Raw genomic sequence first — 24,613 nt, 5'->3', positions numbered from 1 at the left:
CATAAAATCAAATTAAAACAGTCCACTTTCAGTGTACGAGGTTAAGTATAATTTGTACTGTTTTATTTAAAGTCTTATAAGAGTGTTACAAACTTACAGTTATAGGGGGAGGGCAGAAGCGGGGAAGGGATAGTTAGGTAGTTTGGGATGGACATGTACATACTGCTATATTTAAAGTGGATAATCAACAAAGACCTACTGTATAGCACAGGGAACTCTGCTCAATATTATGTAACAACCTAAATGGAAAAAGAATTTGAAAAAGGATACATGTAAATGTATAACTGAATCACTTGCTGTACACCTGAAACTATCACAACACTGTTAATCAACTATACTCCAATATAAAATAAAAAGTTTTTTTTTTAAGTATAAAAGTGGGAAAAAAAAACAAAACAGTATGCAATACACTACAAGCTGAATAAACAGAGACTGCATTTCTTTATGCTTTCTCCACCAGGAAATCACTCACTTGAAGATTAATTCATAGTAAAGAGACATGTAATCTAGGTTCTTGTTCTCCAAGTATGGGCCCCAGGTCATCTCTGGAATCACCTTGAGCCTCTTAGAAACACAGAATCTCAGGCCCCATTTCAGTTCTACTAATCAGAATCAGCCTCTTATTCACATTTCCAAGTGATTCATAAGTACACCAAAGTTTTCAAAGCCTGATCTAGGTGACTATTAAAAATCCCCAAAAGAAAAATAAATGATTTGCAAAAATGAGATGCAAATACCCATTAGGCATATTTTTTTAACATTCAATCACACAAGTGATAAGCGTACATTAAAATAATAAGGAATGCACATTAAGTCTGTGAGGATATAAGAGGAGACTAAGCTATCTTTGGGAGGTGAAGTGAAGGGGGTTTAAATTTCCTTCTCAACATTTCCCTGGTGGCTCAGACGGTAAAGCATCTGTCTACAATGCGAGAGACCTGGGTTTGCTCCCTGGGTCGGGAAGATCCCCTGGAGAAGGAAATGGCAATCCACTCCAGTACTATTGCCTAGAAAATCCCATGGACAGAGGAGCCTGGTAGGCTCCATGGGGTCCATGGGGTCACAAAGAGTCGAACACGACTGAGCAACTTCACTTTCACTTTTCACTTTCTCAACATTGTAGTGCATTTTATGTTAATATCCAGGAGAGGGAGATCTGAGGAAACTAGACTGTAAATTGCCAAAGATTCTCTGAAATACAGTTTGACAGTGTATATTAAAAACTAAAAAAATATTTATTCATTCAAGAAATCCTTATTTGAGGGTCTACTTGTGTTAGGCATACCAAAAAGACGTTCTTGCCCTCATGGGACTTATCTTTTCATAAGGGAGAACAGACCAAAAACAATGAATGTAACAAATAATTTTAAAATCTGTGTAATTATATAAATTATATAATAAATAAATGAAGCATATAGAATAATGTGTCCATTCTTTGATCCAACAATTCATTTCCAGAAATTTCCAAAAAACTAATAAATGCAGAAACAAGCAATATTTTTACAGTAGAAGGAAAAGTTGGAAACAAATGCTCAACAATAGGGAAATAGTCAAATAAATTAAGGTATATCTATGACAATATAATGCAGCCAACAAGCATCATCTATAAAACAAATTTGATGTAAGAAAACCATCAAAACAAATTCCTCAGTAGAAAAAATCAAATGGAAAAAGAGAATGAAAAGTATATTACCATTTTATAGTAAAAACTTATATCCAAATGTAAATAAGAGAAAAATAAATAGTATTATAACAAGAAATACAATGGTTATAATGGTTAGTGTGATAAAGGAATGATGTGGGGTTCATTATACTTTATTTCTAAATTTTCCAATTTTTCTATATTAAGCATGTATTATTTATATGGGAAGAAATATTATTTTCGAAATATCCTAACTTAGCACAGTTCCTATAATTCCCTTAGTAATCCTTGTTTTATGTCATTACTTAGAACCAGGTTCCAAAACAGGTACTATATGTCCGTGTCTCCTTTCTTTTAATTCAAATCAATTTAAAGTCATTGTATTCTAGACAAACAACTAAACTTTTAATTTGATAAGGTTCTGCTTTCTCATCACATGAGTATATTATTTATGACATTAGACCTACCAAATCTAGTAAAAACACATATAATAGTAAGTTGAATTTACTCACCACAGTACAATGGTCAGTAAGAAGAATAAATGATGCCAGGGGATCAAATCTGAGCTGAATATCCTCTCGAACTGAAAATATGTGGTGAACACTCTTACTTCTTCCAGCAGAATCCTAGGAATAAGCACAGTAGGGAAGCAACCCTCATGTACAAATATGTACAATGTTCCAAGATTAAGTTTCCAATAATTTTCGTCAGTTATCTCAGAATAAGTGACACCTTTTTTTCATTTATTTTTGAGTCTTCCTATGAGAACTTGATTTTTTTTTCAGAGTATCTTCGTACTTTATTTTTTAAAACTTTAAACTTTTTCGTTAGTATAGCTGGGGTATAGCTGATTAACAATGTTGTGGTAGTTTCAGGTGAACATATGAGCACTTTAAAGAAAACTTCTTTTAAACTTCGTAATTCTAATGAATTGGAAATATCAGTATGTATCACAAAGTAGTCTTTTAAAAAAAAATCTGTATTTCCCTTTGTTTATTGAAAAGACCTAAAAACAGTAATGAGCTAGCTGGGCTAGTGCCCAGATTTTGGTCTCAAAATAAAATTCCCCACTACAAGAAGTCAATGCTCTTTAGAGAAATAGCTGATTCCAATTCTTGAGTAAGAAATGCACAAGGGCTTGGAACATCTTTGTACCAGAAAGCAAGAAAACTTAACAAGGACTATTAGGATTGTATCAGAGGGCTTAGTGGCCAACTTAGAGAGGCTCCCACTAGCCAGAGATGGGACAATTGAGTATCAGAAAGAATAAATGCAATGGAGTGAAACATACCAACCACGTTTTTTTAAACTATGAATTCATAATGATACTAAAAGGCTCATTTGGTTAAGTTTGGCAGATGGTAGAGAACTCATTCTGAAAACAGGTTTAGAAAAGGGAAGGTGGAGGATGAATGAAGACTTTATCCTGCCTTTCCTGTACGAACTCTGTATCTGGGTATCAAATAGGTGAGGCAAATTTCTTCTTTATGGGACTCTTCTAATTAATACTCATATAATTAAGAGTGGCAATTTTAATATCACCATTTTATAACTCCAATGAAATAATGTGTCTAGTTTCAGACTATCAGTAGGTGCTAGAATTCCCACAGTGAATGGAGGATAAGCCAGCATTGTGCTGGCACTGGCTTGTCTGACAAGGGCCAACTGCTACATGTTCAGGAACTTTGCACTCCAGTGTTCTTGCCTGGAGAATCCCAGGGATGGGGGAGCCTGGTGGGATGCCGTCTATGGGGTTGCACAGAGTCGGACACGACTGAAGCGACTTAGCAGCAGCAGCAGCAGTAGCAGGAACTTTGCAGACCAGCTAATGTATTGGTAGCTTAAAACCAGCTACAGGAAGAATATTTATACTATGGAAATTGGTATAAATCAACTTCCTCCCTTCAAACATGCCCCAAGTTAGTAGTTAAACATTTACCAGCACACCACTGTATAAGGTCAACAATAGCTACAGACAGTGATCAATTTTAATATTCTTAAAAGAGAGACAACCAGATATTATAAGCTTCTGATAAAAGCATAAAACACCAAAGGAAGTATTCCCGCCAAAAAACAGAGACTCAAATATGATCAAACCTTAAAATCTAACTACCAGTTATAGAAACTATAGGGGGTAGAAAATCATACTACATAATACCACATGGATACAAACAGCAAAAATCCAGAATACAGAAACACTACAGGATAAAAGGTCCAGTTTCCAAAGCAAACAAATTGCAAGGAGGAAAAAAGGAGGATGGAAAGGAAACCTATAGATTAAGAAACTGAAAAGACAAATCAGCTAAATGCAATATTTGAGCCTTGTCTGAATTCTGATTTGGAATTCTGAATTCCAAATGCAATATAAATGACAAAATGGGAAAACTGGAACATTAGCTGGATAGTTTGAAATTAAGGTATAAGTGTTAATTTTTCAGGTGTGATGTGGTATTATCATTACTTTTTAAAAATAGTTATCTTTTAGCAATATATACTGTCATATTAATATTTACACAGATGAAATAACACTGTGGTACAGGGAGAAGTGGATGGGGTATAGATGAAACAAGACTGTTCATAAGTTGATAATCTTTAAAGTTGGGCAATTCATTAAAGTTGGGAATTCATTATAGTATTATCTCTTTCATTTATTTTAAAAATTCCCTATCATGAAAAGCTTTAAAATAGCAAAAAGAACTTGCACGAGTGTTTATCAAACTTTTATTTCTCAAATGTTCTTACTCTGAATTACATATTCTTGGGGTTTTTTTTAAAGTTCTTATTTTAATGCAGCAATTCTCTTTGAGAGATAGCGATTTCTAGAGTTTACTCTTTAAATTGGCAAAGCAGGCACAATAATCTTACATTCTGGTTCTCAAACTTTAATGCACATCAGAATCACCTGGAGGGATTGTCAATACATAGGGTTAGCTTCCATCTCCAGAGTTTCTGATTCATAGGTTTGGGATGGGACTTCTAATGAGTTTCCAGGTGATGTTGATGCTACTACTTCAGGAACCACACTGAGAACTGATTGAAAGGTCTAGTTGGTACTAGGTTGCCTGGAAATGTACAGATATTCAATAAATACATGCATAGATAATAAAATAAATCAGTGTCTTCTCCCATGAAGTTTTCTCTTAGACTAATCTATATGTAAACTATATTTAAAAGGACAGAATTTTCTCATTGATGAATAAGGGGACTAGGTTCCCTATTTTAGTATTCAGTAGACTAATTTCTTAGAATTATATTCATATAGACAGAAAACAGATCAGTGGTTGCCTGAAATGGGGGTGGAAGGAAAGCAGTTGCAAAAGGGCATAAGAAGACTTTTGAGGGAGATAGATGGTATTGATTGTAGTAATGGTTTCAAAGATATGTAAGAAAGTCAAAACTCACCAAACTGTACTCTTAAATATACGGGGTTTTAAATATAAATTACATCTCAAAAATGTTAGAAATATGAAACATATAAAAATATATGTTATTTCACATTTTTACTAAGGATTCAACTAAGCAGGCAGAAATGTTTTGAAGAATGTGAACTATGGTTTCTTCCTTATAAAAAGCAATCCAAAGATTCGGGAGTTCCACCTTCCTACAAGGAGCAGGTCTCCTATGGTTGCTCTCACTTCTTCCCCATGACTGTAAAGACAGGGAACAATTTATTCTACGTGTACTTATACCTTCAAGTCGTTTTAAAATAAGCCAACTTCTAATATGAAAGACATTAAGGAGAGCATCCCCTCCTTCCACATCCTACCCATGAGTTTCTTCTTCCTTCTAAGCAGATGAGTGGCACTGCAAAGTGCCTTCTCCTGTTTCCTCATCTTTGAGATAAAACTTACATCGTGGAAGATTGTTACATGAATTTAGTAAAAAGAAAAAAAATCTAAGTGTCTTAGAAGACGCTCAGTAAATAGCTCCTTCCTGCTCAAAATCCTTCTTTGTGACACACATATAAAAAAGATGAGAATAATTACATGTGTTTTCTGAAGGATTACTTGGCAGTCTTCAAACTAAGACTTAACATTAAAAGATTAGCTTAAAACTGTCATCAAACCATAGTGTGGTAGAGACTGACAGGCCTTTTTCTCCAGAAACTAATTTTTTAGCACAGTCTATCACCTCACGTGTTTCAGTGTATTGATAAAACTGCTCTATTTGGGTAATGATGATCACTTTCTACTCTGGCAGGTCTGCTGAATTAAATGTTCCACAAGCTGAATCAGAAAAGGGATAGGCAGGCAGTCACTGCATACACTATCAATGCCCACTCCCCAGACCAAAAAAAATCTCTTTGATGCTTTGAAAATTCTCTCTCCTAGGCTTTCAAAATAGTAAATACAATTTTCCTATACTTGGAGACAGCAATCAAAGGTGTGGACACATAAATACATGTCTTCTGACTTATTCTATTATCTTTAGGTATATTGGGGAAATTCTGGCCAAAGTTGGAAGAAAGCAAAAGAATGATTCCCTAGGATTAAAAAAGAGGGAACTGCAGTCAATAGTTGCACACTCGTGTTCTCTGCCCACTTTTCAGTCTAACAGCAGAATTGCTCCTGAGTGTCTATGTTCAGAACATATTAAATCCAGTGTATTCAAAATTTTTTACTTAGTTTCATCTATAATCAACTGACTAAAAAAAAAAAAATCAAAGTTCAATGTGGTTACTAATCATTTACACACCAAGTTGAAAATTACTAACTTACCTGAACGATTACTTCTATGTTATGTGTCTTATTACTGTAGTTTCTTGGGTTCCACTTTAGTATGAAAATAGGACCAGACAAATGACTAGCTTGCCCTAAATGAACTCCATCAATCTTAACTGCAACTGAAGTAATGGAGGATAAGGAAAAGGCCAGGACTCTAAAATGAAAGCATAAATGCATGGTTTTAGGTATTTGCCATTGTTTCTATAAAGAAGAATAACCCTGTTATAACCTGAAAAGATGTAAGTACAGTAAACCTTCCATCAGTTGATCTCCAGGTTCCTGAGATGTGGAACCTGTGGATTCAACCAACCATGGATTGAAAATATTCAGAAAAGAAAAATTTGACAAAACTTGCATTTGCCTTGCACCAGCAACTATTTACACAGAAGTTAAATTGTATTAGGTATTATTAAGTAATCTGTTGTTCAGTCACTAAGTTGTATCCAACTCTTTTGCAACCCCATGGAATATAGCCTGTCAGATCCTCTGCCCATGGGATTTTCCAGGCAAGAATACTAGAGTGGGTTGCCATTTCCTTCTCCAGGGGATCTTCCCGACCCAGGGATCAAACACGCATCTCCAGCATTGCATGTGGATTCTTTACCACTGAGCCACTAGAAAAGCCCATAGGTAATCTAGGTAAGATTTGAAGTATAGGTTATAGGCAAATACTATACCACATTACATAAGGGACTTGAGCATCTGAAGACTCTGGTATACGCAGGGGGTCCTGGAACCAATATCCCAGAGATACCAAAGGGCAACTGTAAAATAGACCATTACACTCTGCAACTGTTCATACGACACTGTTTATATGATCTGATTTCTTTGTAAATGGTGGCTTCTGGAGTTGTATAACTCAGCAAACCTGAAAAGGTGAGAAATTAGAAACTATCCTAAATCGAAATCTGATATCCAGCTCCTATCAAGAAACATAACTGAGAGATATATGTTCCACTTACCTAGTAATCAAAAGAAATAAAACAGCTTGGTACTCTTTTTTTCCAGAATAATGAGTAAATATTTTTAAAAGTACAGTAACCAATAATGATAAGAGTTCTGTGAAATTTGCACTCCTATTTCTTCGTAACATTATAAATTAGTACCTGTTTTAAAAAATAATCAGGTTCCTTGTACACTGCTGGTGAGAATCTGAAATGACACAGCCACTATGGAAAACAGTATGGCAGTTTCTCAAAAAATTAAACATAGAATTACTATATGATCCAGCAGTTCCATTTCTGAATATATACCCAAAAGAACTGAAAGCAGTGACTGGAACACATACATTTATACACATATTCATAGCATTATTCACAATAGTGAAACGTTGGAAGCAAAAATGTCTGTCAACAGATGAATAGGCTGGTAGGTTTAGTCGCTCAGTCGTGTCCAACTCTTTTGCAACCCCATGGACTACAGCCTACCAGGCTCCTCTGTCCTTGGGACTCTCCATGCAAGAATACTAGAGTGGGCTGCTATTTCCTTCTCCAGGGAATCTTCCCGATCCAGGGATCAAACCTGGGTCTCCTGCATTGCTGGCAGGCTCTTTGCCAACTGAGCCACCTCAACAGATGAATGGATAAACAAAATATGGTATATACATGCAGTGAAACAATATTCAACCTTAAAAAGGAAGAAGATTCTGACACTTGCTTCAAAACTGGTGAAGACAGAATTCCTTGGTGGTGCAGTGGATAAGAATCTGCCTCCCAATACAGGGAACATGGGTTCGATCCCTGGTCTGGGAACATTCCTCATGCCTCAGAGCAACTAAGCCTGTATACAACTACTAAGCCTGTGCTCTAGACCTTGCAAGCCATAACTACTGAAGCCTGTACACCTAGAGCTTGTGCTCCTCAACAAAAGAAGCCACTGTAATGAGAAACCTGCACATCACCAACCAGAGAGGAGCCCCAGCTCACTGCAACTAGAGAAACCCCGGGAGCAAAAATACAACCAAAAATAAACAAATAAATCTTTTTTTTTAATGGGTGAAGACATTACACTAAATGAAAGAAGCCAGTCACCAAAGGACAGATATATGATTCTCCTATATGAGGTACCTAAAATAGTCAAGTCCATAGAGACGGAAAGTAGAATAATGGTTGCTGGGGGCTGGGGGCAGGGAGAACAGGGAGTTAAGTGTTGAATGGGTACAGAGTTACAGTTTTGGAAGATAAAATAAATGGTGGTGATGGTTGTACAACAATATGAAAGTACTGTACATTAAAAATGGTTAACATGGTAAATTTTATGCATATTTTACCAAAAATTTTTTAAAAGAGTAATGATTTTAGTTGCAAAAAAATAAAGTCATTAGAAAACTTTTACCAACAGTTACAAAGGAATTCAAACTATTTCAGCTAGAATCCCATTTCTAGAACTCTATCTAAAGCAATTATTCAAATGAAGGAAGAATCTACAAGCATCAGATGTTCATCCTCAAGATACGAAAATAGTTACATATACTATGATCCATTCCCTCTGTTGACAGAAAAAAGGTAGGAATTAGAATACACTGTACTCTATGATTATGACTATGTAAATACATGCCTGAAAGAGAATGCCTGAGAAAGAAAACTCATGTTAACAATAGTTCTATTAGGGGGTGGGGGATGGGACAGGAATACACATATAATCCCATTACCCTATTTCCCAAAAGTTATGTCATGCTACTTTTCAAAATAAAATTTTAAAAAGTATATTAAAACAAGTGCCCTTATGTTTGCAAAGGTTATAAGTCTCTTTCCAAAAGGAGTGGTAATGTTTCATTAAGATTCTATTTAGTACTACTCAGCCATAAAAAAGAACAAAATAATGCCATTTTCAGGAACATGGATGCAACTAGAGATTATCATAGTAAGTGAAGCAAGTCAGAAAGAGAAAGACAAATAGACTATGATATCACTTATATGTGGAATCTAAAACATGACACAAATGAATCTATCTATGAAATAGAATCAGGGACATAGGGACAGAATGCCAAGGGGGAGGGGAGTGGGAGAGGGTTGGACTGGTATATATAGAATAGAGAAACAATAAGGTCCTACTGTATAGCACAGGAAACTATACTCAATCTCTTGTGATAAACCATAATGGAAAAGAAAATGAAAAAGAATGTATATAAATGTATAACTGAATCACTTGCCTGTACAGGAGTAATTGACACAACATTATAATTCAACTATAATTCAGTAAAAAATAAGTTGGGACGTCCCTGGACGTCCAGTGGTTAAGACTCCATGCTTTCACTGTAAGAGACATAGGTTCAATCTCTGGTTGGGGAACCAGGATCCCCCATGCTACACAACAGAGCCAGAAAAAATTAAAAAAGAAAAAATATTCCATTGACATATACTGTCAAATTCATATGCCAAATGAATTTTCAATTCTATAAGGTTTATATAGTTTTTGCTTTTTTGAAAGGTTATGCAGCAAAATTTTTAAATATATATTTCTGATATGATATAAATTTGTTAAAGTAGGATACAAATGAATAGATACATTATGATTATGGCAGTGTAAAAACATGCATATACAGAAGCTGAAATGAAAGATAGAAACAATAATGATAGGATTGTGGGTTTCTAAAATTTTTTAAAATTTCAGCAGCTTAAAAACTATGTATTTCTTAACTGAATGGGAATGAAATAGTAGGCAATGTATATAATGTTTAGATTGTTGATAAAACTAAAGTGGGGCATCTCACAACTTTCCCATGAGAATGCAATCACAATGACTTATTCTCTAACAATAACAAACTAAAAGTAAATTCTGAAAAATTGCTACATACCTGATGTGCGTTGAGTGAAGGAGTCTTTCTAGTGGTTCATGTTTAGCAGAACTATAGAGAAGTGACTTAGGATTAGTGATAAGAACCACAGGCCACTCTCCAAAGATCAAATCTGCAAAGCTAAAGAGGTCATGATCAAAAGCAAAGATCCGGTACCTAGAGACCAGAGAAGAGTGAGGTAATTTAGTCATTTCATATTTTAAGAGGGGCTGAAGGATAAAAACAGAACAAAGGTAAAAATATAAAATCATACTTTCTGAGATCACTTGTTGGAATGCAGAGTAAATAACATTGTCCCTCTTTCCTTCCTGCGCCTTTCACTTTCACATTTTCTCATGCACGACATTTGTCACAACTGTAATCTGACTGAAACAATGAGTTTCCACTGTGTCCTCAAATAATGCCTGGTAAATAGCACGTACTCTTAATTTTTAAATAAATGTTTATTGAATTAAATCATTTGATTTCCATGCTCTAAGGCTATTTTGAACCTAAAATATTCATCATAAGCCTAACATCTAACATTCTTCATCCTATCAATGCTACATAAAATATTAAAATGAGCACAATTTGAAACCTTTCATTCTTCTTTAAGACATTTATTTCTATAATTTCAAAGAAAATAGCAAAAGTTAAGTGGTTTTGATTTTCTAAATGCACATTGAAAGGTATAACTATTCATTAAAGAATAAGCAAAGTTCTGTATTTTCTAACTTTTAAAACTGAGGAGAAAACTGATTAGCTATGGCAGAAACAATCAGTTCAGTTCAGTTCGGTTCACCCGCTCAGTCGTGTCTGACTCTTTGCGACCCCATGAATCGCAGCACGCCAGGTCTCCCTGTCCATCACCAACTCCCGGAGTTCACTCAGACTCACGTCCATCGAGTCCGTGATGCCATCCAGCCATCTCATCCTCTGTCATCCCCTTCTCCTCCTGCCCCCACTCCCTCCCAGCGTCAGAGTCTTTTCCAATGAGTCACCAAATATTCTATGTGCTCCCCTGCATTTCCCAGTCTCCCTGGTATTAGGTTGGGACCATGTGACTAGTTCTGGCCAATGGGCTGTGAACAGAAGTGACATGTATCACACTTCTGGTCCAAAGTACTTAAGGGTGGGTATGAGTTCTCCATGCTCTCTTCCCTGCCCTGGAATTGAGGTGTTGAAATAGTCACGTTGTAAGATGGAGGAAGTCTGAATCCCAGAGTTTCCCTGTGGCTGCGAATTTCCCTGGCTCATACTATGAGTCATACTCCCAGTATGAGTTTACAAAACTGAAAAAAAAAAAAAACTAAACATCTGTTGGGTTAAGCCACTGATATTTCTAGATTTATTTGCATACCCAACAAAGCCTAGTCTAACATACTAACTGTTTTAAAAAACTCTTCTAGGGAATCTCCTAGCAGTCCAATAGCTAGGACTCTACACTTTCTTTTGCTGAGGGCATAGGTTCAGTCCCTGGTTGGGAAACTAAGATCCCACAAGCAGCACAGTGAAGCCAGAAAAAAAAAAAAAAACCTCTTCTATTGTACTAATACATAATATTAGGGCAAGACGGTTGGATGGCATCACTGACTCAATGGACATGAATTTGGGCAAGTTCAAGGAGATGGTGAAAGACAGGGAAGCCTGGCATGCTGCAGTCTATAGGGTCACAAAGAGTCAGATACAACTGAGTGACTGAACAATATATAATGAAATTTAAGTATTTATAAGGGCAGATAAAAGTTAGTTTCTTTCAGTAAGACAAACTCTAGATAAAACCCTAGAGTGGAACACAGGAGAGCAGGTGGGAAGAGAAAGAAAGGAAATGGTTTCATAATTAACATGACTTAACTTGTAACTGTAGCATATATAAGAAATCAAGAAGTTGAACAAGGTTTAGGAAGTCTACCTGGTAAAAAGCAATTCTAGTCCAGCCCACAGCCTCACCATCATGAACAGGCAGGTCTTAGTTCAAAGTAATTATAGTTGCTAAATAATTAGAGGCTTCAAGCTTAGCTCTTACACAGTTTCTAGAAAAGCCAACTGAAATGAGTAAGCACTTTCCAAGATATAAAACTGCTTTTTAATTAATGGAGGTACAGTTGACCCTTGAGTGTTGGGGCACCAACACTCAAGCAGTCGAGAATCTGAGTATGACTTCCCAGTCAGACCTCCATAATCTCAGTTCTGCATCCATGGATTCAACTAAACACCGATTGTGAGGTACTGTAGTAGGTACTTCGTGAAAACAATCTGCGTATACGTGGACCTGCACAGTTCAGACTGTGTTGTTCAAAGGTCAACTGTAGTTAAAAATAGCAAGATAACATTCAGCTTAACAAATATTTACTGAGTATCTAACATCTTCATAGCACTGGGTTTAACAAAGTTAAATAGCAATTGATATAAAACAATGAGATGGTAGTTATCTATACTTATACTTGCACTTAAATAGTTACTCTCAAATATGTACTGCATTCTTCTCAATAAATATATATTCAACTATACTGTATGCTTTTGATAAATAAGTTATGTTTTCTCTTCAAAACACTTTAACCCTAGAACTACCACATGATCCAGCACTTCCACTCCTGGGTATATATCCAATTTGAAAAGATACATGCACCCCAAAGTTCATAGCAGAATTATTTACAACTGCCAAGATATGGAAGCAACCTAAGTGTCCATCAACATAAAAATGGATAAAGATAGGATATATATATACACAATGGAAAAATACTCAGCCATAAAAAAGAATGGAATTTTGCCATTTGTAACAATGATGGACTTGGAGGGTAGTATGCTAAGTGAATAAATCAGACAGAAAAACACAAATACTGTACAAGATCACTTATATGTGTAACCTAAAAACTACAACAAACTAGGGAATATAATGAAAAAGAAACAGACTTACAGATAAAGAGAATAAACTAGTAGTTACCATTGGGGAGAGGGAAGAAAGGAGGAGCAAGATAGAAGCAAGAGGTTAAGAGGTACAAACTATTATATATAAAGTAAGCTACCGGGATATTGTGCCACACAGGGAATATGGCCAATAATTTATAATAATAACTGAGTATGACTTTTAAAAACTGTGAATCACAATATTGTATACCTGTAACTTATACAATATTGTACATCAACTATACTACAATTTAAAAAATGCTTAATAATAATAATTTTTAAAAGACTTTAACCTTAATAAAGACCAACTGTAATCTATTTCAAGAACGTAAATCACTAGTATATTGCAGCAGTAACTAGAAAGGCAAATACAAAATTTAGGGAAAGATATGACATATTTCTAGCCCTAATGTTTCTCAAGATAATCACAATGGTGTGATTACTCACCTAGAGCCAGACATCCTGGAATGTGAACTCAAGTGGGCCTTAGAAAGCATCACTACGAACAAAGCTAGTGGAGGTGATGGAATTCCAGTTGAGCTATTTCAAATCCTGGAAGGTGATGCTGTGAAAGTGCTGCACTCAATATGCCAGCAAAATTGGAAAACTCAGCAGTGGACACAGGACTGGAAAAGGTCAGTTTTCATTCCGACCACAAAGAAAGGCAATGCCAAAGAATGCTCAAACTACCACACAATTGCACTCATCTCACACATTAGTAAAGGAATGCTCAAAATTCTCCAAGCCAGGCTTCAGCAATACATGAACTGTGAACTTCCTGATGTTCAAGCTGGTTTTAGAAAAGGCAGAGGAACCAGAGATCAAATTGCCAACATCTGCTGGATCATTGAAAAAGCAAGAGAGTTCCAGAAAAATATCTATTTCTGCTTTATTGACTATGCCAAAGCCTTTGACTGTGTGGATCACAAGAAACTGTGGAAAATTCTGAAAGAAATGGGAATACCAGACCACCTGACCTGCCTCTTGAGAAATTTGTATGCAGGTCAGGAAGCAACAGTTAGAACTGGACATGGAACAACAGACTGGTTCCAAATAGGAAAAGGAGTACGTCAAGGCTGTATATTGTCACCCTGCTTATTTAACTTATAGGCAGAGTACATCATGAGAAATGCTGGGCTGGAAGAAGCACAAGCTAGAATCAAGATTGCTGGGAGAAATATCAATAACCTCAGATATGCAGATCACACCACCCTTATGGCAGAAAGTGAAGACGAACTAAAAAGCCTCTTGATGAAAATGAAAGAGGAGAGTGAAAAAGTTGGCTTAAAGCTCAACATTCAGAAAACGAAGATCATGGCATCTGGTCCCATCACTTCATGGGAAATAGATAGGGAAACAGTGGAAACAGTGTCAGACTTTATTTTTTTGGGCTCCAAAATCACTGCAGATGGTGACTGCAGCCATGAAATTAAAAGACACTTGCTCTTTGGAAGAAAAGTTATGACCAACCTAGATAGCATATTCAAAAGCAGAGACATTACTTTGCCAACAAAGGTCCGTCTAGTCAAGGCTATGGTTTTTCCAGTGGTCATGTATGGATGTGACAGTTGGACTGTGAAGAAGGCTGAGCACCGAAGAATTGATGCTTTTGAACTGTGGTGTTGGAGAAGCCTGTTGAGAGTCCCTTGGACTGTAAGGAGATCCAACCAGTCCATTCTGAAGGAGATCAACCCTGGGATTTCTTTGGAAGGAATGCAGCTAAAGCTGAAACTCCAATACTTTGGCCACCTCATGCGAAGAGTTGACTCATTGGAAAGACTCTGATGCTGGGAGGGATTGGGGGCAGGAGGAGAAGGGGATGACAGAGGATGAGATGGCTGGATGGCATCCCTGACTCGATGGACGTGAATCTGAGTGAACTCCGGGAGTTGGTGATGGACAGGGAGGCCTGGCATGCTGCGATTCATGGGGTCGCAAAGAGTTGGACATGACTGAGCGACTGAACTGAACTGAACTATACTCAAAGTATAGTCTCTTGAGCAACTGGTAGACTTTTTAAAAAAGTAGTTTCTTGTGTCCTAACCCAGACCAACACAACCAAAATCTCTAGAGTGAGGGCCTGGTAATCTTTATTTTTCATAAGCTCCTCTAAGAGCTTATGTACACTGCAGTTTGAAAACTATTTCCTACAGGATGCATTTGAAACTCCAATGTAACACAGCAATGGCAAACATAACTGCTGCAACAAGGTTTCTGCATAAGGATAAAGACTGTCAGATATATATTTCGCTTCAAAAACAGAGAGATATCACAAGTTTTTCCTTAACTGGGATCATTCATGGTAGTGATCAGAAAACTATTATTGCTTTAGCAAAACTTACACATATAAGTTGTATTTTGTGGGGTAGTCCCCTTACCTTCTGTTATTCTTCCAGTCTCCTAGCTCAAGTTCCAAAGGGCCCTGGAAGTGACGAGTGTGCAAAACAGGCATGAGTCCACCAAGGGTATGAAGATGCCCACACAAATAAGCTGTAGCCGAACTAATCAATAAGAAGCAAATGAAATAAATGAACAAAGATAGCTTGTGATGCCAAGTTAATAAAAATACCTCTTTAGAAAAGCAAAATAGGTAGAAAACAGAAAAGATCTAAAAACAATCTTGATTTTGGAAGCCTGTCTCACCTCATTATTGACCGAAGTCCTGGTGATGGAGAAAGGACAGTGGATGTCGTAAAGTGTCCAAACCAAATACTGTGGTTGCTCCAACTACTTTCCTTGGCCAGTAACGAAAGCTCCTCCATCTGTTTCTGAAATCAGAGAAAAATAGAAGGAGCTTTAATTAGGGCTCAGGCTAAAATCTCATGTCAATGGATTATACAACTCTCTTGAGGTTTTATAGTAAGTATATTATGTCTAAGGCTTAAACTTTACTAATCAGTGACCTGTATGGGCCTCTGTCAGTTTCAAACTGTTTAAACATACATTATAATTCGTTTGATCCTAAAAATAAGTCTGCGCTAACTAGGACAGGGATTATTCCCACTTGACAGATAAGGAAACAGAGATAATCTTTAAATTATATAAATTTCTTTCTTTACTTCTAAATTTCTTCGTGGAAATAAAGAAGAACCACTAATCTTCTCAGCCCTGTATACCACAGTGCAATAAATAAAGAGGATATCAAAACTAAGCTTATAAAATAAGATGTACATATATCCAAAGGAAGCTTTGTACCAGAATGTTCACAATATTCTACTCATAATAGACAAAAATTAGAAACCATCAGAAAATTGCAGTATATCCATATGTGTACAATGGAATACTACTCAGCGGTAAAAAAGTACACACACAGTAACATGGATGAATCTTAGAGATATATTAAGCAAAAGAAGCCAGACACAAGAGTTCATACTGTATGATTTCATTTACATAAAATTCTAGAACAAACAGCACTAATCTATACTGACAGAAAACCAATCAGTGGTTCCCCAGAACTGCAGGTGAAGATCAACAATACAACAGAATTTTCTATAGTAATGGAATGTTCTCTTTTGATTGTAGTGAGTTACATCAGTACATACACTTGTCAAAATCCTTCAAATACTCTAAATCAGTGCATTTATTCTATGTAAATCATCACTCATAAAGATAACTTCTGAAATAACTTGTACATATATAAATATACATTAATATTACCTGTGAAGTACTTATAGCAATGAATTCCTGGGTCCTACCTTCAGGTTTTCTAATTTCGTAAGTCTTGGACAAAGTATGAGAATCTGCATTTTACAAGATAGCTGTTTTTCAAGCAGATTATCGAATTATACCTTAAAAAACACTGTTCTACAGGGTAGGCTTTAAAATAATGAGCTAATCAACTCTAGACTGTCTAAAGACACTCGGTAGATAGTCAACAAAATACACTTTCATTTAATAAAATGGCTAATAAACACAATGCATTTAACAATATTTTGTTCAAGTTCCTTTAAACCCTCATACCACTTTGAATCTTCCGGCATTTAACAATTCTGCTTTTCATTATAGTTAATTCTACACAGGTCTTAAGCCCCAACAGTAGATAAATATTCTAAGAGGCCAAGGACTTGATCTTATCACCCTTGCATATGGGCACATATGTCTTACATATGTGCACATAATCATTGACATTTGCTGTACCAAGACATAATTAGAGGTTCTCAGATGTGACTTTCCATACAGTTTCAACCCAGCAACAATTTTCACCAAGCTTACAAAAGATACTTTAAAAGAAACGTATTTACTTCAACGGTTGCCCTTCTCTTACCAAAAAAAAAAAAAAAAAATAGACTATTAGTTAGAAATGGCAACTGTGGGGATATAGGAATATGCCATATTGTAAACAAAGCTGTATGTTCTGCACCTTGCAAATTGTATGCTCTACTTAGTACCTATTCAATAAATGTTAACTGTTGTTGTCCAGTCATTAAGTCATGTCCAGCTCTTTGCAGCCTCATAGACTGCAGCTTGCCAGGCTCCTCTACCGTCCACTGTCTCCTAGAGTTTGCTCAAATTCATGTCTATCAAGACACTGATGCTGTGTAACCATCTTAACCTCTACTGCCCTCTTCTCCTCTTGCCTTCAATCATCTTGCCTTTCTCAGCATCATCTTTTCCAGTGAGGTGGCTGTTCACATCAGGTAGCCAAAACACTGAAGTTTCAACTTCTGCATCAGTCCTTCCAATGAACATTCAGGGTTGATTTCCTTCAGGATTGACTGGTTTTATCTCCTTACAATCCAAAGGACTCTCAAGAGTCATCTCCAGCACCACAATTCAAAAGCATCAATTCTTCTGCGCTCAGCCTTCTTTATGATCCAACTCTTACATTTGTACATGACATGACTACTGGAAAAACCATAGCTTTGACTAGATGGACCTTTGTTGGCAAAGAGATGTCTTTGCTTTTTAATATGCTGTCTAGGTTTGTCATAGTTTTCCTTCCAAGAAGCAAGCACCTTTTAATTTCATGATATAAAATGTGAGTTATTCCTTTCCCAGGTTTTGGGACAAGAATAGGGATAGCAATAATAGGGTTGAAGGGGTCAATAATTTCTTCTAGCCATACCCAAAACCACAGTAGAATTTTTCTCAAGCATTTCTAGATAAGAATTTGTTTACCTAGGATAACTTTTAACTGAGCCACATATATCTGAAGAAAATAAAATAGGTTAGCTGCAAAGGGAAGTGGGATTTTTACTGTACCTGATCTAAAATTCCAAAGAAATTAAAAGGTCTCTTAGGCCCTGGATTAAGGCTGGCATCCAAAGAGATGAAAGAATAGTTGCCAAAGGGAGTACTGTGGACATAACGAAAAGAGCCATCCCTCCGTACGGCAGAATACTTCCTAAAAAATAAAAAGACAAGAAAGCTTTAGTGCAATCATAGGAAGACAAAATGAGTTTAAATTCCTGCCCTACTATCACACTATATTTTGACTCCCTTTGTAAAGGAAATTTCCATGATCTGACAGAGAAATACATAAAACTAGATACCAGACCCACAATGGATGAATCAATTAAAGTTTTTTTTTTCCCTATTGTCTCCAAAGATGCAAGCAAACATATTCTTCAGTAACCAAGCCCAAGGTCACCAAGCAAAGCATAAGAGTAGGTGGCTAACTTAAGCAGTCCACTAAACATTTTTAAAGAGATAAATCAGAATACAAGGAAATGGTTACTTATCAATCATTAAAAATTGTAGTGCATGTGTGCTAAGTGGCTTCAGTTGTGTCTAACTCTTTGAGACCCAACAGACTTGTAGCCTGTCATGCTCCTCTCTCCATGGGATTCTCCAGGCAAAGATCCTGGAGTGGGTTGCCATTCCCTTCTCCAGGGGATCTTCCCAACCCAGGGATCAAACCCTCATTTCTTACATCTCCTGCATTGGCAAGTGAGTTCTTTACCACTAGCACCATCTGGTAAGCCAAAAAATACTGTAGTGAGGGCCTCCTAAGTACCTAGCAGAATTCTTGGTGTAGTGAGATACAAAAGTGTTGAGTTCTTAAAACAGGAGTAAAACGGCTTGAGTCACAATAAAGCCTTGCAAAGAAGAAGTTACTGAGCCAGGAGGAAAATGTTCAGTCAGAACCAGTAAATCTTTTTTTCAGTTTCTAAAAATATATTGAAAACATACACAGGGTCCACATCCAGTAATGAAAGTCCTCATCACCTTAAGTATCAAGAGTATTCAGGTGTCCAGTAAGTTAGAGAGTGAAGAGCAAGGAGAAAGGATGGGTAACAGAGTGTACAGGCTTGGCACTCATTGAGTATTTGTTGAATAAATGTGAAAGAAAGTAGAGATTATATTTGAAGCTGCTGCTGCTGCTGCTGCTAAGTTGCTTCAGTAGTGCCCGACTCTGTGCAACCCCATAGACAGCAGCCTACCAGGCTCTTCTGTCCCTGAGATTCTCCAGGCAAGAATACTGGAGTGGGTTGCCATTTCCTTCTCCAATGCATGCATGCATGCTAAGTCGCTTCAGTCATGTCCAATTCTTTGAGACCCTGTGCACAGCAGCCCACCAGGCTCCTCTGGCCACGGGATTCTCTAGGCAAGAATATTGGAGTGGGTTGCCATTTCCTTCTCCAATATTTGGAGCATACCTTATTCAAATGTCAGAACATTATAAGAAGATATCCGGGGAAAACTGTAAAGATGGCGGAGGAATAGGACGGGAAGACCACTTTCTCCCTCACAAATTCCTCAAAAGAACATTTCAACGCCGAGCAAACTCCACAAAACAACTTCTGTAGGCTGGCAGAGGACATCAGGCAACCAGAAAAGCAGACCATTGTCTTCAAAAACAGGTAGGAAAAAATATGAAAGACGAAAAAGGAGACAAAGAAGGTGGGGAGGGAGCTCCGTCCCGGGAAGGGAATTTTAAGAAGAGAGGTTTCCAAACACCAGGAAACACTCTCCCTGCCGAGTCTGTGGCAAGCCTTGGAAACACAGAGGGCAACATAACAGGAAGGAAAAATAAAGAAATAATTAAAACCAAGAGATTACAAGCCCACCAGTAACTCCCCCAGCGGAAAAGCAGCACAGACGCCTGCATCCGCCATTGGGAAGTGGGGGCAGGGCAGGGACGCGCGGGAGGCGCATGCTGCAGAGCTTTGTAAGAATCCGGCAGGAACACCCCCACGCGCAACCAGAATGATCTAACTTGGGCTAGCAAACCACACTGTGGGATAGCTACTGCACGAAAAACTCGAACATAAGACACCGCCAGGACCGAGCACAGAACAAAGGACGGAACGGAAAAAGCCGGCTGCAGACCATCCCCCGCCGGGGACAGGCAGCCAGAGCCGTAAGGACTGGAAAGGGGCAATTGCAGACCCGGAGAGACTTTACTTACCTAACTGCAAGCAGGCTTCTTTGCTAAGACTTCTGGGGGTGCTGGACAGTCACCATCTGCCTCACGGAGGGCACCAGCAGTCCACCCAGAAAGCTGAGCAGCAGCGGCAGAAAAGGTGACAAGCCGCGGCAATCGCGCTCGCCAAACTCCTGAGCTACTCAGACCTGGGAAGGGCACAAAGCGCAGTCCCAGCCGAATCTGTGCCTCTGAGGGCTACCTAAGCGCCGAACCTGAGCGGCTTGGACCGGGGAAGTGCACGCAGCCTAGGGCCGGCCCCAGACGGTTCCCGGCTGAGCATCGTAGAGCTGGAGCGGTTTGTGCGCCGCGAAAAGGGACAGGTCAAGCGGGGCTGAGACACTCTGTGCACACGACAGTGCTATCTGTTTGCAGCATCCCCCCTCCCCACAGCGCGACTGAACTACTGAGCCTAAAAACCCAGCAAACAGAAGAAGTTAAACAGAGGGAACCACCTTGGAAGTGATACGACACGGCCCACAACATCAGAGAAGGGCCAGAAATATTTTTACTATTTTTAAAATCATTCCTTTTTTTTGTTGGTTTTTTTTTCTTTTCTTGTTTCTTTTTCTAACTTTTTTTTCAATTGTTAAGCCTTCTATTTCTCCTCTAATTTTTATTTCTATAACCTACTATTACTATTTTTTTAAAAAAAAATACTTTTTTTTTTTTTAAGGCAAACACCATATATAGTCTTTGGATGGTTGTTGGTGGTTTTTTGGTTTTTTTTTGTTTTTGTTTTTTTGTTTTTTTGTTGTTGTTCTTGTTGTTGTTGTTGTTTTTAATAATTCTTATTATTTTTTTCTTTCTTCCTTTTTCCTTCTGCTTCTTTTCTTTAATATAGTATTTTTGAAAATCCAACCTCTACTCTAGATTTTTAATCTTTGCTCTTTGGTTTTTGTTGTCAATTTTGTACATTTAAAAACCCAAACTTCACTACCAAAGTTCACCTGAGAGCGAGATTACTGGCTTGACCACTCTCTCCTCCTTTGGACTCTCCTTTTTCTCCATCAGGTGGCCTCTGTCTCTTTTCTCCCCCATCTCTTCTCTATCCAACTCTGCGAATCGCTGTGTGTTCCAGACGGTGGAGAACACCTAAGGAACTGGTTACTGGCAGGATTTGTCTCTCTCCTTCTCATTCCTCTCTCTTATCCTCCTGGTCACCTCTGTCTACTTCCTCCCTCTTCTCTTCCCCATATAACTCCGTAAATACCTCTGAGCGGTCCAGACTATAGAGCGCACATAAGGAAGTGACTACTGGCTAGCTTGCTCTCTCCTCTTTTGATCTCACCGCATCTCATTCCAGTTACCTCTAACTACCCCCTCCATCATCTCTTCTCCTTGTAACTCAGTGAACCTCTCTGAGTGTCCCTCAATGTGGAGAAATTTTTCATCTTTAACCTAGATGTTTTATCATCGGTGCTGTATAGATGGAGAAGTCTAGAGGCTACTGTAAAAATAAAACTGAAAACCAGAAGCAGGAGGCTTAAATCCAAAGCCTGAAAACATTAGAGAACTCTTGAATTCAGGGAACATTAAGCAATAGGAGCTCATCAAATGCCTTCATACCTACACTGAAACCAAGCTCCACCCAAGGGCCAACAAGTTCCAAAACAAGACATACCACTCAAATTCTCCAGCAACACAGGAACACTCCCCTGAGCTTCAATATACAGGCAGCTCAAAATTATTCCAAAACCTTTGATGTCTCATAACCCATTACTGGTCACTCCACTGCACTCCAGAGAGAAGAAACCCAGCTCCACCCACCAGAACTCCAACACAAGCCTCCCTAACCAGGAAACCTTGACAAGCCACTGATAGAACCCCACCCACAGTAAGGAAGCTCCATAATAAAGAGAACTCCACAAATTACCAGAATATAAAAAGGCCACCCCAAACGCAGCAATATAACCAAGATGAAGAGACAGAGGAATACTCAGCAGGTAAAGGAAAAGGAGAGTTGCCCACCAAACCAAACAAAAGAGGGAGAAGTAGGGAATCTACCTGAGAAGGAATTCCGAATATTGATAGTGAAAATGATCCAAAATCTTGAAATCAAAATGGAATCACAGATAAATAGCCTAGAGACAAGGATTGAGAAGATGCAAGAAAGGTTTAACAAGGACCTAGAAGAAATAAAAAAGAGTCAATATATAATGAATAACGCAATAAATGAGATCAGAAACACTCTGGAGGCAACAAACAGTAGAATAACGGAGGCAGAAGATAGGATTAGTGAAACAGAAGATAGAATGGTAGAAATAAATGAATCAGAGAGGAAACAAGAAAAACGAATTAAAAGAAACGAGGACAATCTCAGAGACCTCCAGGACAATATGAAACACTCCAACATTCAAATTATAGGAGTCCCAGAAGAAGAAGACAAAAAGAAAGACCATGAGAAAATCCTTGAGGAGATAATAGTTGAAAACTTCCCTAAAATGGGGAAGGAAATAATCACCCAAGTCCAAGAAACACAGAGAGTTCCAAATAGGATAAACCCAAGGCGAAATACCCCAAGACACTTATTAATCAAATTAACAAAGATCAAACACAAAGAACAAATATTAAAAGCAGCAAGGGAAAAACAACAAATAACACACAAGGGGATTCCCATAAGGATAACAGCTGATCTTTCAATAGAAACTCTTCAGGCCAGGAGGGAATGGCAAGACATACTTAAAGTGATGAAAGACAATAACCTACAGCCCAGATTACTGTACCCAGCAAGGATCTCATTCAAATACGAAGGAGAAATCAAAAGCTTTATAGACAAGCAAAAGCTGAGAGAATTCAGCACCACCAAACCAGCTCTCCAACAAATTCTAAAGGATATTCCCTAGACAGGAAACACGAAAAGGGTGTATAAACCCGAACCCAAAACAATAAAGAAAATGGTAACGGGATCATACTTATCAATAATTACCTTAAACGTAAATGAGTTGAACACCCCAACCAAAAGGCAAAGAGTGGCCGAATGGATACAAAAACAAGACCCCTCTATATGCTGCTTACAAGAGACCCACCTCAAAACAAGGGACACATACAGACTGAAAGTGAAGGGCTGGAAAAAGATATACCATGCAAATAGAGACCAAAAGAAAGCAGGACTGGCAATACTCATATCCGATAAAATAGACTTTAAAACAAAGGCTGTGAAAAGAGACAAAGAAGGCCACTACATAATGATCAAAGGATCAATACAAGAAGAAGACATAACAATTATAAATATATATGCACCCAATATAGGAGCACCGCAATATGTAAGACAAATGCTAACAAGTATGAAAGGGGAAATCAACAATAACACAATAATAGCGGGAGACTTTAATACCCCACTCACACCTATGGACAGATCAACTAAACAGAAAATTAACAAAGAAATGCAAACTTTAAATGATACATTAGATCAGTTAGACCTAATTGATATCTATAGGACATTTCACCCCAAAACAATGAATTTCACCTTTTTTTCAAGTGATCATGGAACCTTCTCCAGGATAGATCACATCCTGGGTCATAAATCTAAACTTGATAAATTCAAAAAAATTGAAATCATTCCAAGCATCTTTTCTGACCATAATGCATTAAGATTAGATCTCAATTACAGCAGAAAAACTATTAAAAATTCCAACATATGGAGGTTGAACAACACACTTCTGAATAACCAACAAATCACAGAAGAAATCAAAAAAGAAATCAAAATATGCAAAGAAACTAATGAAAATGAAAACACAACAACCCAAAACCTGTGGGACACTATAAAAGCAGTGCTAAGAGGAAAGTTCATAGCAATACAGGCATACCTCAAGAAACAAGAAAAAAGTCAAATAAATAACCTAACTCTACAACTAAAGCAATAGAAAAGGAAGAATTGGAGAACCCCAGAGTTAGTAGAAGGAAAGAAATCTTAAAAATTAGGGCAGTAATAAATGCAAAAGAAACAAAAGAGACCATAGCAAAAATCAACAAAGCCGGTTCTTTGAAAGGACAAATAAAATTGACAAACCATTAGCCAGACTCATCAAGAAGCAAAGAGAGAAAAATCAAATCGATAAAATTAGAAATGAAAATGGAGAGATCACGACAGACAACACAGAAATACAAAGGATCATAAGAGACTACTATCAGCAGTTGTATGCCAATAAAATGGACAACGTGGAAGAAATGGACAAATTCGTAGAAAAGTACAATTT

The 24,613-nt window shown here is 37.5% G+C and overlaps 1 protein-coding gene across 5 annotated transcripts in view; it reads right to left on the bottom strand.

The window, feature by feature from the left end:
- TMEM62 (transmembrane protein 62) overlaps positions 1-24,613 on the bottom strand; it is a 46,432-nt gene that overhangs the window by 10,469 nt on the left and 11,350 nt on the right. For all 5 annotated transcript variants that reach the window (XM_069596087.1, XM_069596091.1, XM_069596088.1 and 2 more), the window contains 6 exons: positions 18,251-18,392; positions 15,692-15,816; positions 15,427-15,549; positions 10,163-10,318; positions 6,361-6,520; positions 2,155-2,268 (listed from right to left, as the gene is read on the bottom strand). In XM_069596087.1, coding sequence (XP_069452188.1) covers positions 2,155-2,268; positions 6,361-6,520; positions 10,163-10,318; positions 15,427-15,549; positions 15,692-15,816; positions 18,251-18,392 — 820 coding nt within the window. The remainder of the gene's footprint in view (positions 1-2,154; positions 2,269-6,360; positions 6,521-10,162; positions 10,319-15,426; positions 15,550-15,691; positions 15,817-18,250; positions 18,393-24,613) is intronic.

The sequence above is a fragment of the Ovis canadensis genome, chromosome 7 (genome assembly GCF_042477335.2).
Source record: "Ovis canadensis isolate MfBH-ARS-UI-01 breed Bighorn chromosome 7, ARS-UI_OviCan_v2, whole genome shotgun sequence".
In the NCBI taxonomy this organism is placed as follows: domain Eukaryota; kingdom Metazoa; phylum Chordata; class Mammalia; order Artiodactyla; family Bovidae; genus Ovis; species Ovis canadensis.
This window is presented reverse-complemented; position numbering and strand designations above follow the sequence as displayed.